Genomic DNA, 23,340 nt, shown 5'->3' with positions numbered 1-23,340 from the left:
ACCAGATCCTTCGTTTGGACGCGCGGGTGAAAGAAGCGAAGGTTATCTAACCGCAGCCGTTAGAACCTTTTTTTTTTTGGTTGGGCACCACGCACCCTGGCGGGGTTAGGGGCCAGGAATCCTAAAAAAAAACCAATTATTATTTGTTTGTTTGCTTGAAAAAAAAAACACGTCACAATACGGAAATAATGAGAGGCGCGCGCGCGTGTGTGGCAGAAATATCACATCGTTCCGAGGTTTACAAAGGTCACGATATATAAACATGGCCGGACTTAGAAAATTACGATAAGGTGCATTCGTACTTGAAGTACGAGAAGTGTATTTTCTCGTACCTGCTTTTCTTCGCTGTGAAACATCGTCAGCGCAATAAATGAGGCGCGGAACGTGGAGAGAAAGTGAGTTTTTGAGGTTTTGGTGCGATTTTCTTAGAGGTAAAAAAATCAGGGTTGGCCTAGAAGGTACATATTGACTACTACTTCCATAACAATAATTACTTGGATTTTATCTTCAGTGCAAATTTAAAATTTTCCTGTGACAAGTTAGAAATGCGGATTCGATATATGTTTGTCCCAAATGATGCACCTGCTTTGAATTAAGCAGTATACCAACACTAAGCATTATATTTTAATAAGTGATGTTATTAATGAATATCGAGAATATCGCTTATGTCTTGTAATGCAGCTATAGTATAACACTTCACATTCACCTCAGTAAAGCGCCAAACACGCATTCTCGCAACACATAACCTCTAACTAAAATACCAGCCATTATGTGGATACAGCCCCCCCCCCCCCACGTTTAATTCAGAATCCCCTCAGAACCCTCGTGTCTATTATGGCCTAATATGTAAGAATTGGATATTTCTCCCCCCCTTCGATAATACCCTTAATCACTTCCTTTTTAATCTTTATCTGTATTTCCTTTCTCTTTCCATATTCTTTAATTTTGTTTATCTTTCTTTTCCTTTTTTCTTTACCATTTCCTTCTGCTTTTCTTCTTTATATCTTCTTCAATTTGCCAACATCGCTTCCCTACTCCAGTTTGTTGCTTCTACTTCAAGAGAAAACCGCCCGCTTGGGTGTTTCTTTTAACAAAGAGTACCGCTCCCTTTGTTAACCGCTGGGGATATAATGAACGAGCTGCCAACATAAGAAATCACATCTAAAAGTTAATATGTTTTTTATTTATATATTTTCATGGTCGTCCGGAAGGGGAGGCAAGGGGGCCGTGCCCCCTGGAAAATGAAAGTAAACCAAAAATTATGTATTTCACACATATAATTTCATTTTAGCCACAACAATATATGTTAATTATTGCATTAACACCATAAATTCAAATTTAAGCAATGTTTTTTTAGGGAACTACACTCTTTTGGGGGAAAATATGACTTCTTTACCCCCCTTGAAAAAATACCTTCCTTGCCCCTTCCTGGAAAAATCCTGCGGACGTCCATGTATATTTTGCGGTAGCTAACGAAAAGCAATGAGAAGTGAAGAAGAAATAACAAATCGAACTAATTTCTGTGTTCTGGGATTGCTAGGTTGAGTGTCCTTAGAAGAGATTTGGCTCTGTTGTTCGTTTTTTGTGTGAGTTTTCGATAATATATATTCCCGTGAAGTATATTCGACTTCAAAACGAATTGTTTATCTTTTGTTGTTAGAGAAAACTCTGGAAAAGTTTGGTGGGGGCAAATTTTAGGACAAGATCGTTGGAAAGGGTTATTCCCCCTGTCTCCCCAGGATTTCGCACCCTGCTCGTTTTCCTTTTTTGATGAGCTCATTGGTTTTTGGGAGCATGCAGAGGTTGTCTAAAGTCTGGTTTGGGAGATTAGCCCCCTAGCCCCAACAAAACTACGCCAACTCTCAAGGATTCTGCGAGCTGAAAATTTCGGTGTATTTCTATATTTCAATGATATGGAAGGGACTTTAAGGAGAGGCTAAAATAAAAGCCAAACTATTTATACTAGTGACAGGCGGCGTCATCATTTGTGTATTTATGTAGCGCCATGTTGGTTTAGCCTTCTTCTTCACCGTTGTCAAGTCTATTGCATCGCGAGACCACCTCCCCCCATTCTGGGAGTCTGGATGGATACAGAATTTGGGTGTACGTGCGTTTTTCAGGACACCAAAATACCTGAGCGTAATGAAAAGACGTGTGCAATGTCTTCAGATTGTTTCTTCAGCCGTCCGCGCTCTTCCCTAAGGCTTATTTGTGAACATGAAGAAGTAGCAGAGGTTAATAACGTGGACATCTCAGGTAGGGGGAGGGGGTCGTGGAGTTGACATGGCCTCTGTTGAGAGTATTTGTTTACGCGAGTTCCATCCAACCTGAAAGGAAGGAGAAAATTTTAAAATGCACATGTATAAGCGCAAATGCATGTAGTATAGTATAAAATATTTATGGTATAATGTAGAAGATAAAAAGAGATATTTACTGTCCAGGTTGAACATTTCTGGTCCATTGTTTACGTGAAATGAGGAGAGAACAAAGGTGTGCCTGCGATGCAGCATTTCACGTAAAACCATATGCTACGTTCATTAACCTTCCCGAATTAAATGTAACGGTGAGTAGCCTTCCTAAAATGTCAGGGTGTCAGTAAACGTAAGTAGGATATTTCGTAGCAGCTGATAACAAAGCCTAGTTGTGATTGACGTTATATGATACAAATGTAACTTAGCTTTGCCTTTAGTAAACAAAATATTTATTAGTAAGTACAGAATTTATTTTACCATTATGGTAAAACCTCGATAGCGTCCCAACGGATTTCTGCATTTTTACACAAGAAGCTACTTACCGAAATGAGTTTCTGTAGCATTTAGAAGTTCTTGTTGATATTTTCTTTCATCGAGAAAAACCGATGTTGTTCGTATATGCTAAATTGAACGAAATGAGTTCTAATGGAACCTAACCTAACCTCGTAGTCATACCTCGTCTCCGTGATGGTTCGTGGGGCTATCGTGAATTTTTGGGTCTAACGTCAATGGTTCGTGGGGCTACCCGTGGATGGTTTTTGGGGCTAACGTCAATGATTTAATAATTACTGTTTGTCAAAAATTGAACTTTTTTCGTAAAAAAAGCAAAATAGTACCTTGAAGAATCTTTCACAATGCAGAATAGGTAAGTACGAATGTTAAAAATGACGAAATAAACAAGTGAGAGGTGTTGGGATGCTATCGAAGTTTTACCTTTATTATCTTGATAATGATGTTTGATTCCATTTGTTATATTTTGTATTTCTTTTGTGAAAATTTTCCTAATCCAGTTGACAAAGTCGGACAATAAAATAGTTTGTAATTGCCCTTCATTGTACATTAAGAATGTATACCTTAAAAGTATATCATAGTTCTGGGATCGGAAGTTTGTCCAGGATTTTCACTCGGGGGAGTCATGTATAAGTTGTTTCTAGGGAGAATGTAAGACTAAATTTTCCACCAAATAATTTTAGCATTTGGGAACGATGTTTTTGTGTTCAGGGTGTGTAGATATACCACTGCATGTAACTCCTGCTATCTGTGCTAAACTTGCACGTAATGTTAATTTGATATTTTACTTGTAGACAATGGACAATGTCCAATTATTGCATGCTAGTATTGTATCATTGTCACTCTCAAAGCACTGCACAAACTCACCTTGACACAGTGTATATTGCAGCTCTCCCTTTACAGTGTTACACCCTAAAGCAATTTATCACTGAGTGACTGCTTTGGATTGTTTGCATTCATGTTGATATAAATAATTATCAGATTAAGGAAAATGAAAGAACCAGCGAAGCAATTGACATAATCACTGCAAACACACACTTGGGATTTTCTGTGACCTGACAAAAGCCTTTGACTCAGTCAATCACGAAATGCTCCTAGACAAACTAGAAAATTATGGCTTACGAGGACTAGCACATAAATGGTTTAGATCATATCTTCATGAAAGGAAACAATTTGTAGAAATATGTTACTTAAATGCTGATGGAAATACAATATATAATCCAAACTTGAGTTCAAAAAATAAATTGTGGAGTTCCCCAAGGCAGTATACTTGGACCTTTCGTATTCCTGCTCTATGTAAACGAAATGCCAAAACCTTTGGATGAGGCACAGGCTGTATTGTATGCAGATGACACAAACATTATATTAACAGATCACTGTGAGCATGCCTTAAAAAATAAAGTAAACGATACATTGCTAAAGCTTGATAGCTGGTTTCAAGGAAATAATTTAATTCTAAATACAGGCAAAACAAATTACTTAAATTTCACAGCCTCTCAAACAAAAAAAAACACTTCAATATTAATGTTAAATCCCAAAATGCAGACTTAATGCACGCAAATAAAATCTATATTTCTGGGTATTGTTTTAGATGAACACTTGAAATTCTCAAACCACATCGACATGCTTCAACAAAAATTAAGTAAGGTCTGTTTTGCACTGCGTGTAATGGTAAACATTACCAGCTTTTGGCCTGTCAGAAGTGTCTATGTAGCAAACTTTGAATCAATAATAAGGTTTGGAATCATGAGCTGGGGAAACAAGGCACATAGCTCCATACTGTTTAAATTACACAAAAGAGCACTTCAAATTGCGGCAGGGGTCAATGGGAAATATTCGTGCAGAAATCTCTTCCGTAACTTCCGCTTGCTGACATTACCCTGTTTCTATATCTATGAATGTCTGGTATACATTAATCAAAATATTAGTAGTTTCGATACCAATGAAGATATCCATATCCTGAACACGAGAAATAAAGATAAAATTACTCTCTACTAGAAGGGACCTAAAAACTCAGCAGTTGACCTATATAACAAGTTGCCCAGAGAGTTAAGACACAAACCAAAAGTGGAAAGGTTTAATAATCAAATCAAAACCATGCTAATTAAACATTCATTTTACAGCATACAAGAATATACAGTCAACACTCATCTTTTGAATGCATACAGACATATCTATTGGACAGAGTGTGAAGGACTCCAGGTCTTGTGTATGTGTAACCAGAATAAATGTTAAAAGGTATGGTTACTTACCATACATGCAGAGCTTGCTGTTGCACATCAAACTAAAATTGTTAAGTATAATATCTTTATATGCAAGGCTTATTATACACCAATATATATGTGTGTATCTTATGATAAAATTACGAAACTTTATTATCATGTACTTCTATTTGACATGTCCTATACTACAGATGTACCTACTTGTACAAAATTGTAGTCCTTGGATACAAATAAATCATATCAACGACGGAAGTGCAATTATTCCATAGAAATATAGGATGGAAGAGAAAAATGAATGAAATAATTTTTCCAAGGCATATTTATCTATTCCACTTTATATATCCTTTTCTCTCTTAGTCATGTGATTGAAGGTTGAATCTGATTGGCTTTTGCCAGCATGAGTAGAGAAGCTAGTAGTAAAATGTGGCACTGTCTAGTTGACAGTGAAACAAGTGAAGGACAATCATTTCTAGTTTGGAACATAGGTAATCTGCCGTTAGGGTGTTTAAGTACTAGCAGGGTATCTACCAGTTATGAAAGTGAAGAGAAAGTAAAGAAATAGTCAGAGAGGCCAAGAAATACTTTGTCAAGCATTTTGTTTTAATTTGCTCTTCTGCCCCTTTTGGCTAATTGTGAAAGTGAGGATGAATGAAGGGACGACACAACAGGACCCCCATGGAGGGTTATACTGGCTAAGAGTCCAGGTGCCAGATTTTGTGTAAGTCTGCCAAATGCAGTCCAGGGTGTACTACATGACATTTAAGCATCTTCGAAAAGTGTCACCTCCTCACCTACTAATGACCATTGCTCTTGTATCTAAGTTATGATGATAATTTGAACAGTGGACTGAGTGATAGCTGCTTTGCTTTATTATTTTTCGTGACTACATCTATCCTATCGCATGCAAACTTTCCCTGACAGTTGTTTATGAATATATTGGAAATCTAAAATTGTATTGAGTTTTTGGTGAGATTTGTTCAGCTTTGTTTCTTAAGAATTACATTCTTGTAGGTGTGAAGTTTTTGTAAAAATATGAAATAAAGTAATGTAGCCATTACCCGTCCAGTATGAAGCATTAAGAGATAAAGCAAGTCTAATTCTGTTGTTGAAGTACAGCTTCAGTTTTCATTTTAACTAGCCTTTTTGTAGGAGCTTTTCATTAAATAAAAAATATTTGTTACCTAAGTAGGGGTCTATTAAAGGTTAAGAAAAGGGGGGGAAAATGTCGAAAGGGAAAGTTAGAATTTTGGATTTTTTATTTTGGTAGACACCCTAAGTAGTGAACTTGATTTTATGGACAATGTGCTTAATCTTTAAACATCATGGTGCTTCAGTGGTGTTCGAGAGGAGGAGGAGGAGTGCGAGAGTCTTTCTCTCTCCTTCTTTTTCTCCATTTCTCTCTCTCTCTTCTTCCTTCATTTCTCCATTTCTTTCTTTCTCTCTTTCTTCTTTTCTCCATTTCTTTCTCTCTTCTTCTTTTCCTCCATTTCTTTCTGTCTCTTACTTCCTTTTCTTCATTTTTCTTTCTCTCTCTTCTCTTAGCCTCAACACCCAGACTATATTCATAACGTAATGTGAATTGTGTTACTCTAAATGAAATTGTAAGTCTTGGAAACTAATAATTGTAAAATTACAAATTATGCATCTACGAGGGTCACTATTTATATTTTGAGCCTAACAATGAAAAAACAGGAATTTGGCATTGAAAACTGCTTTATTGTTTTTCGAAGTATTGTCCTTTATGGTCAATACACTTTTGCATTCGTTCGAACCATTTGTCAAAGCAGTTTTTCCAATCTTCTTGAGACACCTACATTGAACGCATCAACGGCATCTTCCGCCGACGAAAATCGTCCACGCAATTTATTCTTGACATTCGGGAACAAGAAGAAGTCATTGGGTGCCAAATCAGGACTGTATGGCGGATGACCCATCAATTCGATTTTTTGACTGTTCATAAAGTCGGTTGTTAGACGAGATGTGTGACAGCTGACATTGTCTTGATGAAGAATGATCCGACTGCATTTGTTTGTTTTCCGTATTGACCGAAGACCTCTGGCAAACAAATTGTTGTGTACCATTCAGAGTTGACCGTTCTACGTTCCTCTGAAGGCACAGTTGCCACATGACCAGTTTTCCCGAAAAAACAGGCGACCATTTGTTTCGATGTGCTTCGAGCGCGAAAAACTTTTGTTGGATTGGGTTCATCTTGAAACACCCATACAGTCAACTGCTGTTTACGTTCCAGCTCATATGCATATATCCATGATTCGTCACCTGTTACAATCTGATATACGTCTTTTGAAGCACCACGATTGTATTTATTGAGCATTTGTTTGCACCAATTGACGCGAGCGTCTTTTTGAGTTTTTGTCAAATTGTGTGGGATCGAACGAGAACATACCTTTCTCACAGCTAAATGATCATGTAATATTTTATATATGCTGGTGGAACCAATGCCTATGGTTGCCTCAATCTCACATTATGTCACATGACGATCTTGCAGTATTAGGTTTTGCACAGCATCAATGTTTTCTTGAACAACAACTGATTTTGAACGACCTTCGCGAATCTCGTCGGTGAGGGAATGGCGACTACGATTAAATTCGTTATACCAGCGTTTCACAGTGGCAAAGGATGGGGCTTCATCGCCAAATGTGGAAGTAAGTTGATCGATGCACTCTTGTCTTGATAATCCACGTCGAAAATCGTAAAAAATCATCGCACGAAAATGTTCACGAGTTAATTCCATTTTATTGTTGTCGCGCAATCTCTACAGCAACATAATAAACAACACAAATGAAGCTATTGACAAAACATTTGAAGTACGTTATTTTCAATAATGCCAGACGATTCCGTGGAAACGTCAAATCACGCCTAACTTCAATCAGTGTTGCCAAGGCTCAAAATATAAATAGTGACCCTCGTATTTTGTTCAATATAGATCATGATATAATTTTATGCTCATAAAAAGTACATGTGTACGGGTTGTGAGGGGAGCAGGGGATTGAGTAGTTTAACATTACATTGCAATAGAAAACTACTTGTCCTAACATTAAGAGGATCCTTGAAGTTTTAACTTTGAATTGTTTGAAATATGAAATCAGTTAGAATATGTGAATTTTATTATTGTACTATATGCCTTCATGGCGTGGTGCAAAGCACAGGGGAACACTTTACTTTGCTTTTTTAGGTATGATTTTACAATACCGAACACTTCCCCAATTTCTTTCATATTTCGCATACTCAATAATTTAGGCCTCGTATACACAAATCTGCAGTTAAAATTTGACACTCACGTGTAGAACTTGCAAAATAAGCAGGTCCATGATCACAACCGACACCCTCGATTTCTCAAGAAAACCAATGTTTATTGCAAAGTTTGTCGCTCCAGTGCTACATCAGTGGTCGCAATTAGCCTTACTCCCCTCGAACTATGCACGGGTAGCCCCACAAACCATTCATGGATAGCCCCACGAACCATGCATGGTTAGGTTAGGTTAGGCTAACATAGTTAAAATTTCTGGTTCGTAGTAATATCAGGAATATATATTTCATTCTTTAAGTATTCGAAACACAAAATCTTGCGATAGACATTGGTTTTCTTGAGAAATCGAGTGTGTCGGTTGAGATCACGGACCATCTTATTTTGCTAGTTCTACATGTGACCGCCAAATTTTAACTGCAGATTCGTGATTAAGAGGCCTAAATTATTGAGTATGCAAAATATGAAAGAAATTGGGAAGTGTCCGGTATTGTAAAATCCCTCCCCTTTTTATTATTTTACTGAACATTTCACTCTGTTTAATGAACATTCTAATCAGTTTGAGTTAATTAAATGTTTCTGTTTCAGTGGTGAAGACTGGCTTAATGGAGTGACACAGGTGTCTTCATGACTAGGGTGGGAGCTGCGACCGTGTCCAGTGAATCGAGTGAGTGGATCAATGGGAAAGTGTGTCTCGTGTTTCAAGGTCCCACCACCTTCTGATTCTGCCACAAACAGAACAGTGGAGAAGGATAAAGAAGGACAAACAGGTAATAATGAACCTTAACGTTATGTATTGGGGCATTTTCAGTTGCCACTGTTATGAGTAGAGGCATGCATATTCCATTTTTGACGAAAATATGAAATAACACATTGTACTGTTTGTTTTTTAAGTTTCTGAAAGGTGTGAGGTGCATTTTCCTACCATGTTTTGTCACGAAATGATGTAAAATGAACTGCAAAATGCGAAATAAATTCTTAAACATGAAATTTAGTTTATTTACCGACATAACACTATCTGAAGTTTGAATTATCCTGCGAGTTATGCAATTCACAGAAAATTGATTAATTCTGCTGTAAATATTTGAGAGGCATAAATAGACCCCTTTATACAGGAATTAGCTTAATACTCTGGTAACTACCTAAATGTGCTATTAGAAGGGACATGTTTAATAAGTGCAGGTTTTAAATCAAATTTGATATATATATACACCTAGTCATATCATAAATACTGTCATAACTCTGTATTCGTGTTTTCCTGGCCTGTTTTCTACCTGTCGGAGTACAGAAATTCAGCTCATCTTTCCCCAACGACTCTTTTCCTTCTTTTAAAACTTTGCCTCCCCGATGGCACAGTGGTAGCGCGGTCGCCTTGTAACCAAGGGCTCCCGGGTTCAATACCCGGTAGAGGCACAAGTGATTTGGATTCCACTTTAAACTGTAGGTCCAGTCCCGATTAAACTTACTGTGCATAAAGTGGATTTAACAACAAGAAATCCAAATATGCTTAAAGTAAATGACCATTTTTATGTAAACAGAAATAAGATATTGGTGATACTCAATGGTAGCACCTAGGTTTAGAAACACTAAGAGTGGCAACCAGGGCAGTCACCCGCCCCTTAACTCTTTGAAGGGTGGTGGTTTCCTGTGGTAACCACGTTTTTTTTACCCCTTTGAGGGGCACAAATAGAAATTGCACTTCAATTTTGAAAATAATGCTAATGGTAATTCTTATACTAATTGTAATATCATTTCTGTAAATAACATCAAACCGTGATCATTGTTTGTCTAGATATGACGTCATCAAATGTGGTTACTGATGCTAACCACTGCACACACACAATTGCAGAGATGCACAAAATGCAATCAAAACAGAGAGAGACAAGAAAATGTATTTTATTTGTAGCATTTAGTTAGTTCTCAAACAAATTATGGTAATTACTTCACAGGTGGAGATGAAAGTCTGAATTTTAATATTATTTCACTTAGTTCGAAGGTAATTTGCATGACACTTATGCACAAAATTGTATAGCAAAAGATGTAAGAACAATAAACTCTTGCATGTGAAAAGAAATGTTGACATAAATTTTTTTATGATGAAAAATGCTGATATTTGCTGATGAACTCACAAAAATCTCTTACTTGGAATGAAAATCTTGAAAGCAGGTCTTGCGGTTCATACATAAGGGTACTTGGTATGTACTACATGACCAGATGGTTTGCACAGTTTTTTTTCCTTGTGCTGCAGTAAGCACATCTTCTTGATGTTGACTTCTTTGGCTGATGAGCATTCTCCGTCAATCGGATTGCCGCATCCACCGATGGCTGTGTTTTTTGACTGCTACAATTCCTGTGTTCTGCGATCGTGGACTGTCAGATTTCCTTGACGACACTATCTGTTTACTCAGAAGTCCCTGATAAACTGCTCTTCGAAGTCTTTGTGACTGTACTGTTCCAATTCCAACTCCGTATGAATGATAAAAACATTCACAACACAGCAATCAACAAAGTGAAAAAACAGCCGGTGCTACCATTTTCTGCTCTTTCTGTCAGTCTCGTAGTCTCCTTTGAGACTAAGTTCCTTTTCAGGCTTATTGCCTACTTTTCCTGTATACACTTGGAAACGCATATTATAATAAGACTCATCGCACAGCATCCAAATTTTATAACCTCTTTTTGTGGGTTTATTACACATGTACTGTTTCATTATGCTCCTCCCTTTGAATTTCACCATTGACTCATCTACAGCAACTTTTTGATGAGGTTTGTATGACCTTGCAAATGATTCTTCTATCAAATTCAGCAAAGGTCTTACTTTGTACAGTTTATCAAAATTGTATCCCCCTTCTTGGGCATCAAATTGTTGTCATTTACATGTAAATGGCTCAATAAAAAACTGAAGCGTTTGACTGTCATTAGGGATGAATTGTAGGAATCATGCAAATCCGGAGCAGACGACCAATATTCTCAATAGCTGGGAAGAACCTTTCTACTCTAATTTCTTGTCCACTTGTTGGTACAAAATGTTTTCCTTGTTGGGTTGAATAAAGGTTTGTGTGAAAGCCATGTGATCTACCAAATCGTCCGTAAAGAGTTCCTAGAACAAAGAATATGGCGTAGGATTCTGCAGATCTTGTATATGTTGCGAAACTCCTCCATCTCCGATGAAGTTAGGAACGTGAGGCACGGAAGCAGTCTGAGTCCATGTCGGAGATTGTGGCACAACTACCGGCACTGAAATGTGGGATGAAGGAACGGTAACAGTTTGATTCCCAACAGGCTCGGACTCCTCACTCACACTATCACTGTCACTTTCTCCTGCTGTCATGCACGTAGTGTTATTTGGTTTATAGGTTAAATCGTCATCTGAATCGGTACAATCATCCAGGTCACTTTCAGGGTCCCAAGAAATGTCTTCAAATAGAATCTGTTCTATCGTAGTTTTATAAATATTATTGGACACCATTTCTGACTAACACAAAGCAATGTACTTGTATGTGCCGTGGTTATCGCTGCTAACCACATGCAAAATATAGCATTTCAACAAACAACACGCAACAAAGCATTATATACTTCTTGCCATCAACAATAATGTGTGCAGAGAGAAAAAACGGACACTAAATGTACAACAAAACTTTCCTTACAACTGATCCATTCATCAAAGTTAAAAAATGTCACAAACAAGCGAAAACAGCCAACCACGCCAAACACAAGACCGCTGTCTATTCACGGTAATCTTTTCAGAATGCAATAACTTTCTTGTGCTGCGATCTACCAGCAAGTATACGAAGTAAATCTGTGGCCAGCACAGCTAACCACATCTGCATGGAGCCCCACAAAAATCCAATATATGTGGTTACTGCAACTAACCACCGCCCCTCAACCGATGCAGTCGCGATCAAATCCTTGCCCCTGAAAGAGTTAAGCCCACTGGTATTCCTTCATCAATTTTTTTTTTATCAACAGTCATCCTCATGTTCGTGAAGAAATATTGAAATACAAAACACAAATGTGAATAACCCAACTTTTTCACAATTCCAATGCATATCTTAATTGCATTCTCCATATTCTCGCTCGCAATAGTTGGTATATATAAAAGCATTGCCCTAGTAACATTTCTAACTTCTTTACACATAATTAATTGCATAATTATAGATTCGATAATATCCTCCATTCTGAACAAAGAGCTTTACCACAATTCCCTTTTCTAAAAATGTATCCAAACATAACAAATAATTTCCACTTTTCAGCGTCAGAGAGGCACCGACACCAAAACCACACTAGTAATTTCAATCATGTATATCTCGTGCCATAAAAGTAATGAAATCGTAAGAACATGAGACTCCATGAATCATCGGGAATTTCCGAGCTATCGGGATTCCAGAACGGGCGAGAAATACTGAGGCTCGGGATTCCCGAATGGTCAGGAAAACTGAGGTTTGGGATTCCCGAATGGTCAGGAAAATTGAGGCTCGGGATTCCCAAATGGACGGGAAATTCCGATGCTTCAAAATGTTTCCAACACTCGGGATTTCTCGAAGAATCGGGATTCCCGAGTAGTCGGGATTTCCGAATCTATCGGGATTCCCGAAGCCTCAAGATTCATGAAGAGTCGTGATTCCCGCTAAATGTCTGGATTTCCTGACATTTTGGGATCCCAGAATGTCGGGAAGTCAGGATCGGGATGGAATTTTCTTTCCCCATCCTGACTTTTTAGGATCCCGCACACCCCTACAAAGAATGCACATTCTTGTTCCTATGTGTTGTACTCTGCAGTGAATAATGAAATAATTTGGAATGAAAAATGTATCCCAGAACTCAAAAAGCCAAATAATAAATATTATTGAAGAAACTACAAAAAAAGTGTGTCTTGTTACCCTCTAATATATTGATTCTTTGTCACCTCCCAACACTTTTTCTAGCGGAATAGATTTAATCGTCATAAGTAGCTAATGAGCTTATGGAAGTCATGAGGCATAATCATAAACAGAGAACTCTGGACTCCTGATTTCACAGTGCCCTGCAGATGCACTGGGAGGAAATTTTTTAGTGTTGCTCTTCCATCACTTTACCTAACTTTTGCCATGGCGATGAACGTTTGATTAAATTAAATGGGTGAAGGGTGGATATGAAGAAACACTCATGCACAGGCCAGGGCTCAAGCCCGAATCCTTCAGTAACGAGACCGTGAGATGGAGAAATTACGGATATCAAGCAATGCAAAGTTTTTTTGAAAAAACGTTCATCATATAGAAAGATGGTCTTTAAAAAATCCAGTTGAAAATTTCCAGTGAGGAAAAAGGCAATTTGCTTTACTGATACCCACATAACCGAATAGTTAAGAGCTTTCACTCATCTTTGTTGTCGGCCGACCTCCGTGAGGGAGTGCAAGTGGTCCTGGATAGGTACCCGGTGGAGGCACATAGTGGTTCGGACCCACTTTAAACTGTTGGTCCAGTCCCGATTGCCTTTCTGTGTATAAAGTGGACTTAAAACCCCAAATCAACCAACTGTGGGGGAGTAGTTTTTACAGCATACTACAACACCAAGAGTTCCGGGTTCGAACCCTGACCTAGGCATAGGTGTTCTTTGTGTTTGTCCCTTCATTAATTTTATCGTATCATCGCGATTAACCAAATGTGACAAATAAGCGACTCTAAGTAAGAAAAAACAAATCATTGATTGATCGTTTCATTTGGTTTATTTCACTTTGCTTTTCCACCACTTTTGGCTAATTGTGAAGATAATACGATAAAATTGATGAAGGGACACACACAAAGAACACCCATGGTCAAGCTGAGATTCGAACCTGGGATCTCTGGCTTAGTAGTCAAATCAAATAGTTTTTGATTTTCGAAAGGGTGTGGGAGTGTACTTTATTTAGTAGTCATTCCTCATTTTGCAGTCTTTTCCTGTCTTTGACTTTCTTTTTTTAGGAATACTGGGCCCTAAAGGGGGAGGGATTATGACCCACACCAAAAACCCTTGGGCAAGCCACTAATTGCTACCCCAAGTGTCGATGTCAACGCACGTCACTGCAATTGATATAGGCTAAGCAACCTGTGTTTGCCATTCCATGTTTTTCATGTCTCAGCATGTATGTACAGTCATGGGCAGTGCTGGGTTGTAACAAATCCATTAACTTTCAATGGAGTTGTTACAACCCAGAATTGTCTGTGACTGTACATTGTAAGTAGCAGACAGTGGCGTATGCTGGTTCTAAAGAGTGGGTAATCTCCGACCCTTGATCCTCAAACTCCAAAAGTTTCTGTGCAATTTATGTCAGGATCCATATTGGATTTAGGAATATTGTGTCGGAATGATTGTCTTATTGCTACGAACACAATAAATTTATTCTCGTTATTGCAGTTTAATATACGTGTAGAATTTCAAATAATAAAACAAGACAGTATTATAAAGCTATAAAAAAAACAACCTGTGAAATATAAAATGAAAGACGTGCACTAGTGAAATAAAAACCCGCAATATTAATTTAAGTGCAAAATTCAACTTACTCCAGGACCCGATTACTTGTGCTGTACCACATCCAAAGCACGCTGTTTGTCCAGTTGCACGTCAATACGTGTCTGTGCGAAAGATTGCAGCTTAACAAAGGAAGTTATGTGACTTTTGGATTTTTCATGTTTGACACAAGCGTTGCAAAGATTACAGTATCCGCCACGCGTCCATACATTCAGTCCATATATTTTCAGCCCCGAAAAGTAAGCACGGCCAACAAAAAAGTAAAGCTTATTAACACTTATACTTCCTGTCAACCATGGTGTTTTGTCATAATTTGCTTGCGAAAATGCCTCACATATTCCCGATTTTTGTCTTTGTGTGTAGAAATAAGTTCAAGCGATGACACTGGCCTACCTGTATTAACAAGTTGCAACTTCTCTTGAAAAGATCTTGTTCCAAAAGGTTTCACCAGCAATTCTTGTATCACATCCATTACCCTTTAACACAGCACTATCACGACAAACACTAACACCTAAATAAATAATAAACACGAAGCACAGCACGAAGCCAACGACTAAACGCATTCAGTTTCACGCGCCAAACTTCTGTTGTTGTGTTCCTGGCTGAGAATGAAATTCCCTATGAATGATAAAAAAAAATCCCTTTCCGAGCTCGAAATGACAGGTTTTAAAAGTTCGAATCATTGCAGGCCAGAGCCAGAATTTTATTTCGGGATGGGGATCATCCCTTATTAGCAGCCGCCAAATAAAGTTGAAACAGTGGGGTTAGAAGTCCTGAAGATGAATCTCAGATTATTGCAACGTATTATGCAAGGTGTGTAATCCTGCTAATGAAGTAAAATTAATTACCACTATACACTTTTTAAATTAGATATTTGTAGGATTTCGGGGCGGGGGGTTTCAGCCCCCCGAGTCCTCCACCTGGCTACGTGCCTGATGTTTTTTTTTTGTTTTATGTTTAATTCGTTCATCTTCATCACTATTAATCTAAAGAGGCGGAATATAGCAACTTAAATTAACTAATATATATATATATATATATATATATATATATATATATATATATATATATATATATATATATATATATATATTGGATAAAAGCAAGGAGGGCCAAAGGGCTAAGTAAAAATCAAATAAGGTAAAAGGAAACACTCACCGGACAGTAGGAAAATTCGAAATTTTCGCTAATTTATAGCATCATCAGTTTCTTCTCACACTGATGATGCTATAAATTAGCGAAAATTTTGAATTTTCCTACTGTCCGGTGAGTGTTTCCTTTTACCTTATTTGATTTTTATATATATATATATATATATATATATATATATATATATATAAAATTTATTTTTGATATCTTTCCCTTAAAAAAATATTCAGTTCTGTGAAAGAAGTATTCTCCCTGCTTTTGAAGATTAGAGAGGAGAAACAATCACTATTTTTTGTAAATACAAGGATGGGGGAGTCAGCATGTAGGTGCTTTAATTGCTTAAGCTTTGAATTTTAATTTAGTTTGCTTCATCTTCAATATTTAAGCTTTTTCCCTTAGATAAATTTATGTTCAAGTAACAGAAATCAGCAAGACAGAAGCAAATGTAAGCAAAGAAATGTATGCATCGAAATTGGTTTGGAAGAATATTGCGAAGAAATGTGTGTGTGTGTATATATATATATATATATATATATATATATATTTAGAAAAAGAAATACAGCCGGGTCATCTGCGATTACCTAGATGACCCAGAGTATACGCCGCTGGTAGCAGAGCACCCGGATGCATTAAGAGGTAAAATAGAGTACTGTGCGGAAAGGTGCCCTTATTTTCACGGAATCGCCTACTGTTTCTTCTGTCACGATCACAATTCCACACTGCATTCATAAAACAGATGATGAGAGGTTTCGCACAGCACAGGAGCAGATAATGCTCACTTGCCTTTCCAAACCCCTAACAACTCTACTGTACCACTGCTGCCTTTGCAGTCCACATGTGCATTGGGCGTGCTTTTCACAAATATGGCAGTTTGGCCATGCCTGAGGCACCAATAAACTGTTGATAACTTATTAACTGCCCCTCATAGTCACGAAACTGTTCCGCCATGAGCATATTTTTTCACTTTCTCCTCTATAAAATGTGAAAACTGAGGCATTTACCTTTTTATTTGATGAGAGGGTATACAACTTGGAGTTTACACATACCAGAAATTTCTTTACACTTCACTGTTTGTTATATTTGATACGGTTCTTGTCATTTATTGCAAGTTTCACAAAAATTGCAAAAGGAAAAAAAGCTTAATCATTGTTTTTATGGACTATGAGGGGCAGTTAATAAGTTATCAACAATTTATTGGGTTCCATACATTTATATTTTAATATAATATCTCTTCAGCTTGATACACTTTGACCAGTAGTTATGTAACTTTGGTACAACTTTCATATGCTCTTGAAAATAATCGTTTTTGACATCAATGACTTCTTTGTTGCCGAAAATGTCTTTCCACTGAATCATTTGTTCAGGTTTGTTAAAAAGTAATTAGAAATTGCAAGGAGGATCGTCTGGCACATAAGGTAGTAATTTGCATATGAACTTGTCAGTATGCATCTGGAAAACCTGGAAAATGGGGAATTTGGCTTGTTATGGAATTTTGTAGATCGTCTGGATTTTACGTGCATTTTGGAAAAAGTTGCAAAATGAACAAGCAATTCACTTCCACTTCTGGATTCGGTTCTTGTGATTCCACTCCCAAAAAAGATTCAGATTAGAAACTTGTTTCTTTCGTTCTTATGAATTCTCAGTCTTGTGCAAAATTATGGGCCCTTCGAATTTCTGTAATAAATTTTCACTTTTATAATACTAGATATTAGAATGAATGTCAAAGTAAAACTTGCAGTCCAGATATCTGATTGGTAACTAAACGACATTGACAATATGATCATAATTATTGGAAATGTTGGTGAAGATGAGGTGGTAGTTTCAATTTTATTATATAACCATAACCTAAACATTGCAAAATGAGCCTGTAATGTTCACCGGTGGCAATTTCTAGTCAATAAAAATCGACCTGTGGCAAATATGGTTCCTGTTTGCAGTTAAAACTCTTGTTTTGGTAAAAGGGAAATCACTAAGTTGGAATATCGACAGTGGTTGATCTTGTCACCAAAGGCCATTGGTTTGAGTCTCATTCGGGGTATGGGTGGTCTTTTACTATCCCTTCATCAATTGAATCTCTTCATAATTGTAATTAGCCAAAATTGGTAGATAATTCACGTAAATAATAAAAATGACTTAGTTCAAGTTACTTGTAGTCATTGAAGGAGATGAGGATCTAATAATATGGCAATACCCCTTTCTCCATTGTTGTTGTATTTTATATACACACATGTACATGTATATGTGTGTAAAATTTGATATATTATCAACTTTTGTTTCATGGTAATGTCATCATCATCATCCTTCACCGTTTCCTCTGTCTGGCTGGGTCGGCATAGAAGTCAAGCCTCTCCATTTTCTTCTGGCCTTCCACCATTTTTCTCTTTCCACAGTGTTCCAATCTTGTCCTCTTCTCCTAACACTTCACTATCTTCTCTTTCCATCGACATCTCGGTCTCCCCTTTGGCCTTATTCACACTCCTTGTGCATTGTAAGCTCTTACTGGCAGTCTTTCTGAACCCACCCTCTGCATGTGTCTGAACCATTTCATCTGTGCCTGATCTATTCAACCCTGAAGCTTCACTACCACCACTGTCTGTCGTATCTCCTCATTCCTTATTCTATTACTTCTAGTCTTTTCGAACATGACCCTTCGGAATTTCATCTCCACTGCCTGCATCTTTTATTTGTCTCTCTCTGTCATTGTCCAAGACTGCTCCGTATGTAATTATTGGCACATAGTATGTGTTATGTGTTATATATTATCTTCTTGCATTTCATAGGTACATCCCTGTTCCATATTAATCTTTGAACGCTTTGATATAGAGTCCACCACCCATTTGTCCTCTTCTGTTTACCTCCTTATCTATTCTTCCACTTATCTCAATTATGGTAATGTATAAGGATTATATATGTAACTTTTTTATATTTGAAAATTTGTGTATGCATATTTTTAATTAAATCTCAAAACGTAGCAGATTGCTTGTTAATATTTAGTGCTCGTGCAACTTACTCACGTTGAATAAGTTAGTATTCAATAAAATGTAGATACTTAAAGGTACTTACGATAGTGAGTATTGATTTTAACAAAAACTATGTTTCAGGATTTCGCTGATCCCTTCATCAGGTTACCAAACTAGGCCAGTGTAACTGCACCTTAGCCACATCTGATATGACAAGGACTTAGGAATTTATGGTGAGGCTGGGTATAAAATAATAAAAAGGAACATTTGGACATCTGACCCCACGTACGTAAAACTGCCATGTTCCCAACTGTAAAACACTGATCTAAAAAGCCATTTGAGCACAAGGCTTAAAACACAAACGCGTTAAAAGACTGATCTAAAAGGCCGTGTGGACACAGAGCTTGACACACAAACACGTTAAAAGTCCCACTTAGATGCGCACCAACATCCCACCAACGTGGGACTTTTAACTTTTTTGTGTGTTAAGTCTTGTGCTCAAATGGCTTTTTAGATCAGTGTTTTACAGTTGGGAATATGGCAGTTTTACGTACGTGGGGTCAGATGTCCAAATGTTCCTTTTTATTCTTTTCTACCCAGCCTCACCATAAATTCCTAAGTCCTTGTCATATCCGACGTGGCTAAGGTGTAGTTACACTGGCCTAGTTTGGTAACCTGATGAAGGAATCAGTGGAATCCTGAAATGTAGTTTTCGTTAAAATCTATACTCACTATCGTAATTACCTTTTAAGTATCTACATTTTATTGTATACTAACAGATTGCTTGTGCACTGTAAAAGGGCAGATGCCTGTTGTGCACAGCATAATAAATAAATAAATAGATAAATAAATAATAATACTGTATGGATATTTTTGTCACTAAATAATAATACTGTATGGATATTTTTGTCACATGCCTGTCTGTAAAACTGAATTATTAATTTCGTGTATTTTTTTAGGTATCATGGAAGCCACGGGCTTGCATTTTTCTCAAGATTCTAGAAGTTCCTTAACAGTAGTAGATGCACAGAGTAACGGCAACAGTAAAGGACCAGGAACCTTAATATCTAGTGAAAACAATCTTCGTAGTGAAAAACGAATGTTCTATTCACGAATACCACCTCTAGGACGATCAGCAAGTGGAGACGGGAAGAAGGGCACCGGAGGAAAGGAAATTTCAGAATCTAAAATTGTTGCCTTATTTGACCAGTACAAAGACGGGAAGGATGACGTGATCCTCGCTGAGGGAATAGAGAAGTTTTGTTCTGACTTGGATGTCACGCCAGACGAGTTCCGAGTATTGGCTCTGGCGTGGAAGTTGAACGCGGAACAGATGTGTAGGTTTACAAAGCATGAATTTGTGAACGGGTGCAAAGCAATGCGAGTAGACTCTATAAAGGGTATCCAGGCAAAATTCCCTGACCTGTTACTGGAGTTACAGGATCTGGAAAAATTCAAGGATCTTTATCGATTCACGTTCAAGTTTGGTTTGGATTCGGAATCCGGACAGCGCATTTTACCTGCCGACATGGCCATCTGTTTGTGGAAGTTAGTGTTCTCCCAAAAAGAGCTGCCTATCTTGCAACGTTGGATAGAGTTTTTAGAGAAGCATCCACATGTACGTGGTATTCCAAGAGACACGTGGAATATGTTTTTAAATTTTACGGAAGCTGTCGGGGATGATCTCAGTAATTACGACGACACAGAAGCATGGCCTAGCCTTTTTGACGATTTTGTAGAGTATGAAAACGACCAAGCGAACCAGAATATCACGAAAGATAAGGATAGTTATAAGGAGGAGTAAGAGCCTTTTGTAAAAGAAGTTATTTAAGACATGAAAATGAGGAACTGTAATATTTTAAGTTGTGTCACAATTAAGACTGATCATCAGGTGTGTAGTCATGTTTTATTGCTGTAAATTTAAAAGTATTTCTTTTGCCTTCTATTTATTTACACAATGTTTTGTTAAAACCCAGATACTGTGAGATGCTGAAATGCTTGTTGTTCTGCCATGGGATGTATATGCTTAAATATATTTAAAAAAAACATCCGAACTTTGCTGTGTCACTGGAATAGTACGGTTTCAATTAACTCTTAAAGTGGTTGGTAATATCAGAATTTGGACATATGTGATATACATGTATATAATAGATATTCATTTATAAATAATATGCCAAATAATAACTTCTATATATATGATGCAGTATTGGTCGATGACTTTGATGGATACTAGAATGACTCATACGTGTTTCTTTTTTTATATATTTTTATGTATATATAATTAAAGAAACTTACTGAGGTGTGTTTGAAATCTTTTGTGTGAAAAGATGTGATAAACTATTTAACTGTGTTCAGTTTTTATCAGGGCCTCATGTAAAGATTTGTGAAAGTAGTAATACTTTCTGACAGACTGTATATATACATACATAATTGCTGATCGTGTCTGAAAATTAGACAGATGTGACACCTCTAATGGATTGTGCTTCTAATGGATTGACTCCGTACTGCAATTAATTTATGTAATATTTTGCTGTTTAAAATTTTGTTCAAGTTGTTTTATTCTGGTTGATAAATGCCTACTAAATTGTTAATATTTATAAAGGCAGGCATATTGTAAATTGGGTGCAAAAAGTGTAGCTCCTCATTGCTTTCTAGAAAGTGACACGTTTTGGGCTGTTATCATCTGTCTAATGTCATCATAGTTTCATGTACAATCATCATGCCAAAATATACGCTCATATCTTGTTTAAGAGTTTAGTATATTTTCATTGGTTACAAAACTTTCCGCAAATCCATCTATGTTTATATTTAGAAAATCACACATTTCTGTTCCTTTAACAAGTTCCATATTTTTATTTTTGCATGAATATTGAACTCGTATTCAACATAAATGGTTATGCTTCCTGATCTAAACTGCGGGAAAAGACTACTTGATTTTCAGCACTCCGTTTTGGACTAATTTTCTTGAATAATTATTTTGCTCCATTATCCTATTCACAATCGTATATAATTTTTTTTCATCAGTTGACCTGTTTTTAAGAGAATTTTGGATGTGCACATGTCTTGTAACAAAAAATACATTTTGTCACCTGTTTGGTCTTGCTGTTTAAACCAAAGTAGACATGCTTTTCTTTACCTCATCAATTATGGAAATATATAGTGTGGTTAATGGTTTATGCATAACAGGAGGACAGCAATGTCAGAATTGTGATAGATTCAGAAATGAAAAAAGAAATTTGTAGGCTTAAAAAGATGCCATACTTCAAGGTGAAAATTACAAAGTGCAAAGAAATGTTGCTATCTCTATTTTGGTTTACCAGAACTTTCTCAAGCCAAGATAAACACACACACAACCTGAAGAACCTAGATATCTTATTTTACCCTGTTAAAGAAAAAAATCCTTAAATTCACTACACACGATTTTGAGAAACTGCAAAATAAATTTGTAAGGACAGATGGGAAATTAAAATGTTGAGACAGAGGTTCTTTTAATTCATGTTTTATTTTTTGCATAGAGTGAAATTTCTTTGATTTGGCACACATCTGTAAAACAACAGACACAGCCGAGTCTGTATTTTTGACTGTATAGTGAAGCTTCTCTAACAGATACCAATAGGGAATGTAAATACAGTGGAACCCCGATTTTACATTTTCCCACATTATACATTCAATATTCATGGCCACAATAGAACAAAATGCTACATTTTCCTGGATTTGAAGTTTTTTCAGATTGGTTCCCTGAAAAACGTAACATCGAGGTTTCACTGTATGCTAGCAATGGAAAAGTGCCCACTATTTTGGAGAAAAAAAGACTTAGGATTCTATAAAAATTCTATTTGCACAATAAAACGTTCTTACATCTTTAAAAGTGTCATTAAATATATATATGTGAATGATATGCAAACAAATGTATGAACATAAAAAGTTTTGAATTTTTTGTAAGTTTATGAACAAAATTTGTTAAGCATGTTAATTTTACATATTTCTTTCTAATGTGCATACAGTTTTACCATATATTTCCTTGTTTAACAAGTTTTTGGTATATCCAAATGGCTTGAAATAATGAAATTTGTATGAGCACGAAAAACGAAAAAACAACCATTCAACGATTAAATGGATGATATTCTACCAACAACTTCCCCCAAAATTCATTGCACCATATTTTGCGCAAACGCATCAGATCCTGCATTGAAACAGGATGCAAAATCCTGGGGGATGGGTATTTACCCCTACCAACAATCTTGGCCTCAGAATCCCTTTAACTGAAGAATGTAATGGGAAAATACTGAAAATATTGTGAGGTTCACTGCAATTATCTAAGTTTCACTTAACTATTATGTTAGATTTACACCTCTGTGGAAACTAAAGCATATTTGGCAGTTCGATATAAAAAGTGGGGTATTATTGTTCTGAAGTATAGTTGGCAAGACAAGACATCTGCACTTAATTTCTTTCTTCGTACTTTCCTTATCCTGCCATCGTTGCGCTAAAGGTGCAAA

The 23,340-nt window shown here is 36.8% G+C and overlaps 1 protein-coding gene across 2 annotated transcripts; it reads left to right on the top strand.

Moving 5' to 3' along the window:
• The first annotated feature begins 2,059 nt into the window (after window positions 1-2,059).
• Window positions 2,060-22,384, top strand: SCCRO3 (defective in cullin neddylation 1 domain containing SCCRO3). Of its 2 annotated transcripts, none has more exons than XM_083125386.1 (3): window positions 2,060-2,256; window positions 8,838-9,019; window positions 19,801-22,383. In XM_083125386.1, exons 2-3 carry the CDS (start codon window positions 8,929-8,931, stop codon window positions 20,643-20,645), a joined length of 936 nt encoding a protein of 311 aa, XP_082981512.1. In that variant the 5' UTR covers window positions 2,060-2,256; window positions 8,838-8,928; the 3' UTR covers window positions 20,646-22,383. The 2 variants fall into 2 exon arrangements, with proteins under 2 accessions (XP_082981512.1, XP_082981513.1); XM_083125387.1 differs by lacking the exon at window positions 2,060-2,256 and adding an exon at window positions 2,265-2,563 and having other exon boundaries at window positions 19,801-22,384.
• Window positions 22,385-23,340: the final 956 nt, after the last annotated feature.

This window comes from Lepisma saccharinum, chromosome 7 (genome assembly GCF_977018435.1).
Source record: "Lepisma saccharinum chromosome 7, izLepSacc3.1, whole genome shotgun sequence".
NCBI classification, from domain to species: Eukaryota; Metazoa; Arthropoda; class Insecta; order Zygentoma; family Lepismatidae; genus Lepisma; species Lepisma saccharinum.
The sequence above is the reverse complement of the archived record's forward strand: the minus strand, read 5'-3'. Positions and strand labels throughout refer to the sequence as shown.